Raw genomic sequence first — 3,788 nt, 5'->3', positions numbered from 1 at the left:
CTACTGAGCTCAGGAGTGAACACAGTGTTGGAGTAGGAATATATGTTTGCTTTCCTCAGCTACTGAGCTCAGGAGTGAACACAGTGTTGGAGTAGGAATATATGTTTGCTTTCCTCGGCTACTGAGCTCAGGAGTGAACACAGTGTTGGAGTAGGAATATATGTTTGCTTTCCTCAGCTACTGAGCTCAGGAGTGAACACAGTGTTGGAGTAGGAATATATGTTTGATTTCTTCAGCTACTGAGCTCAGGAGTGAACACAGTGTTGGAGTAGGAATATATGTTTGCTTTCCTCAGCTACTGAGCTCAGGAGTGAACACAGTGTTGGAGTAGGAATATATGTTTGCTTTCCTCAGCTACTGAGCTCAGGAGTGAACACAGTGTTGGAGTAGGAATATATGTTTGCTTTCCTCAGCTACTGAGCTCAGGAGTGAACACAGTGTTGGAGTAGGAATATATGTTTGCTTTCCTCAGCTACTTAGCTCAGGAGTGAACACAGTGTTGGAGTAGGAATATATGTTTGCTTTCCTCAGCTACTGAGCTCAGGAGTGAACACAGTGTTGGAGTAGGAATATATGTTTGCTTTCCTCAGCTACTGAGCTCAGGAGTGAACACAGTGTTGGAGTAGGAATATATGTTTGCTTTCCTCAGCTACTGAGTTCAGGAATTTCCCATCTAATTGTATGGCCATTTACACACCAATTCGGATGGCCGTGTACAGAAACCAAATTTTCACATTAATTTTTCCAACCTATATTCATGTATCAAGGTACGCGGTATTCGCTATCGGGTGTCTGTTGATGCCCCCATTGATAAGATGGATAGAGTTCAGATCACAGATCAAGTTCATCTCATTTGTCGGTGGTTTTGGCTACACATTTTATCTGTAATATCTCTGAGAAGTATTCCTTACTGAACGCAGTTAAAATCAGTATTATTATCGCCGATCTCAATAAGACGTACCATTTTTCCAAAGAATTTCATTCTCGAAAAATTTTCTCGCGTCAATGAATAAGTGAGAGATGTATGTTTCGTGTCTTGACTACGTTCACTACGTTCGGGTTCACGTCGCATACTGATTAGCAGTATTTTTATATGAGAGCACTTCCTGAATAGGCGCCTTTAGACAGCGTATGCGTGCAAGGGATGCTCGTTGCACGCGTGCACATGTTATTTATGATGAACGCCTTTGATATTATCGATCTCGCTTTTGGCACGATTACCAGTTTGGTTCGAGAGGTTTAACTTTATATAGGAGATTATAATGCACTTAGATTTTCATTTTTTTGTGAAGACTTCAGTCCAGTCTGGCAGAATACTTGGAATTTGTATCAGTTACGTCAATACTACGACTCCATCGGAGGACCCAGGTGCGGCTAGTTGGGTGATATACCTCATCGGTGCCACTATGGTGGGCTTGGGTGCTCCCTTGGTGTGGATACCCACTCTGGAGATGGTGTCGAGATCAGCGTAGTATGCTGGGGAAGTGATGTGTTCTCGATTCCGGGATTAATGATAGTGAACAACTTGTCGCTATCATAGTCTCGAAAGGTTACTTTTATCACATCACATGTTCATAGCAATGTTTATATTGTTTATGCGATATAGTTTCAGATCAGAAAACCTCGGAAAACCAAAAGCTCAAGTGATACGCACTATCCACACAGAAATGCTCGGGACTAACGATCTTGTGTAGAGCACCACACTGCATATTTCGCATATAAATAGCGAAATAGGTTTGCGATCTCGGCAGATGAAAGTCAGGCTCATTATAGGTTTCAGTGAGCTTACACGTGGTGCGAAAAGATTAACTGCACCCTTATGAAATCAAAGAAAGCTCTATTACGAAGCCAAGTTCAAAGGGAATGTGTACGAAATGTTTTAGAGGAGGTAACACTTGCCTCTACACTGCTTGAACCATGAAGGCCTGGCGATCCAAAATCGATCGGAAAGGCGAGCGCGAATTACCCAGGGTACTGTATGCAGCTCTTGAGGAGGGGTCTAGCTGTGTGAAGATCGCTTTCTCGGGATGGGTGTCTGCTCATTCTAATGCAATGAGCGAAAATCGATCGGGAAGGCGAGCGCGAAATATCCTGCGTACCGTCTATATGGTTCCTGGAGCGAGTGGAGCTTTTATATGTTCAGCAGTGCATTGGCGAGGACGCCGACGATGCAGCTGACAGGCTTTTACAAAATACTATCTGTGAAGGAACGAACATCTGATCATTTAAGATGGTGAATCAACGACAGCTGCCCGGAACAGTTCTGGTCTACTGTGCATACTGAGGATAGACACCTATATGTTGGTGGTGTATGCGTAGCCTCGACGGCGATGCTGACGATAGGATTAACGCGCTGTTCGAAAAGCCCATCATTGAAGTTGACGACCTTAGGTGTTTCGAACAGTTCTTGTTGTCATAGGGACTATCACCATTGTACTTTTATATTATGTGCACACATATTACAGTTATTAAAATTGGTATGATAAAATATCATTTTCGTACTTGCGTAGAAAACTTGAATTCACTATAGGTATTTCCACGTTCGTGATCTATCTCGCCCCACATCTCCCACCGCGGTTGGACCTCAGACTGAATCTCTAGAAGAAATTAGTGGGGTAGAGCAGGGCGTATATAACAACGATGTAATCAATTGAAGGCGTGACAGTAGTGGTGACACACACAGCGTTCAGAATCTCACTCTGCCAAGTGACGAGATACCACCCAATAGTCGACGTAGAGGATCGATCGTATCGTCCAGCGGGGGCGACTCGCCCAACACTACTTTCTATAGACGCTTTGACAGGAATCTGTCGAGGTGTGTAGGCCTGCGGGCCCAGGTTCGATCCCTGCACCCGGCATTTTCAGGTTTAACGGTATTTTCTATGGTATTTTCCAACTGCATGGACTGGTGCTCTACCCCTTGGGTGCCCTAGTAGCCTACTCTGACGACAACAGCGAGTGAGAAAATAATACTCGTATTAAGCGCTGTTGGAGTAGGAATATATGTTTGCTTTCCTCAGCTGTGCTTAGGAGTGAACACAGTGTTGGAGTAGGAATATATGTTTGCTTTCCTCAGCTACTGAGCTCAGGAGTGAACACAGTGTTGGAGTAGGAATATATGTTTGCTTTCCTCAGCTGAGCTTAGGAGTGAACACAGTGTTGGAGTAGGAATATATGTTTGCTTTCCTCAGCTACTGAGCTCAGGAGTGAACACAGTGTTGGAGTAGGAATATATGTTTGCTTTCCTCAGCTCCTGAGCTCAGGAGTGAACACAGTGTTGGAGTAGGAATATATGTTTGCTTTCCTCAGCTACTGAGCTCAGGAGTGAACACAGCGTTGGAGTAGGAACATATGTTTGCTTTCCTCAGCTACTGAGCTCAGTAGTGAACACAGCGTTGGAGTAGGAATATATGTTTGCTTTCCTCAGCTACTGAGCTCAGGAGTGAACACAGTGTTGGAGTAGGAATATATGTTTGCTTTCCTCAGCTGAGCTCAAGAGTTTACATACAAAATCTAATAAATTGTTTTTGCAATTCGTCAGAGTTCCACCCGTTTTACGTGAAGTGGCGTAATACTCTGTGAAAAATCCAATATATGTTTTTACTGGTGTTTTTCATATCACGGAATATATTAAACTCTAACAAAATTCAGGATTTTCTGAAAATTCTCACATAGAAATGTACAGCAGCCAATATGGTGACAGCAAATGGTGACACGCTCGTCTCAGTTGGCGCGAGCCTCTGTTCTGGACAGTAGCTATGCTACCGTTGGCAGCCAGTTTTGTGTTC

The 3,788-nt window shown here is 43.7% G+C and overlaps 2 protein-coding genes across 2 annotated transcripts; both read left to right on the top strand.

Annotated features, from left to right (window-relative positions):
* Nucleotides 1–767: 767 nt before the first annotated feature.
* Pmar_PMAR004167 (hypothetical protein) lies at nt 768–2,221 on the top strand (the record flags this gene model as incomplete). The annotated part of the gene is made up of 4 exons (XM_002778737.1): nt 768–884; nt 1,334–1,468; nt 1,613–1,643; nt 2,144–2,221. Coding segments are annotated over 4 exons (361 nt in total), but the record flags the coding sequence as incomplete, so codon positions are not given.
* A 90-nt stretch (nt 2,222–2,311) lies between these two features.
* On the top strand, nt 2,312–2,642 carry Pmar_PMAR004166 (hypothetical protein; the record flags this gene model as incomplete). The annotated part of the gene is made up of 2 exons (XM_002778736.1): nt 2,312–2,391; nt 2,531–2,642. Coding segments are annotated over 2 exons (192 nt in total), but the record flags the coding sequence as incomplete, so codon positions are not given.
* Between the last annotated feature and the right edge of the window lie 1,146 nt (nt 2,643–3,788).

The sequence above is a fragment of the Perkinsus marinus genome (assembly GCF_000006405.1).
Source record: "Perkinsus marinus ATCC 50983 genomic scaffold scf_1104296948254, whole genome shotgun sequence".
Taxonomy (NCBI): domain Eukaryota; phylum Perkinsozoa; order Perkinsida; family Perkinsidae; genus Perkinsus; species Perkinsus marinus.
Note: the sequence above shows the minus strand (reverse complement) of the source record. Positions and strands in the feature narration are given on the sequence as shown.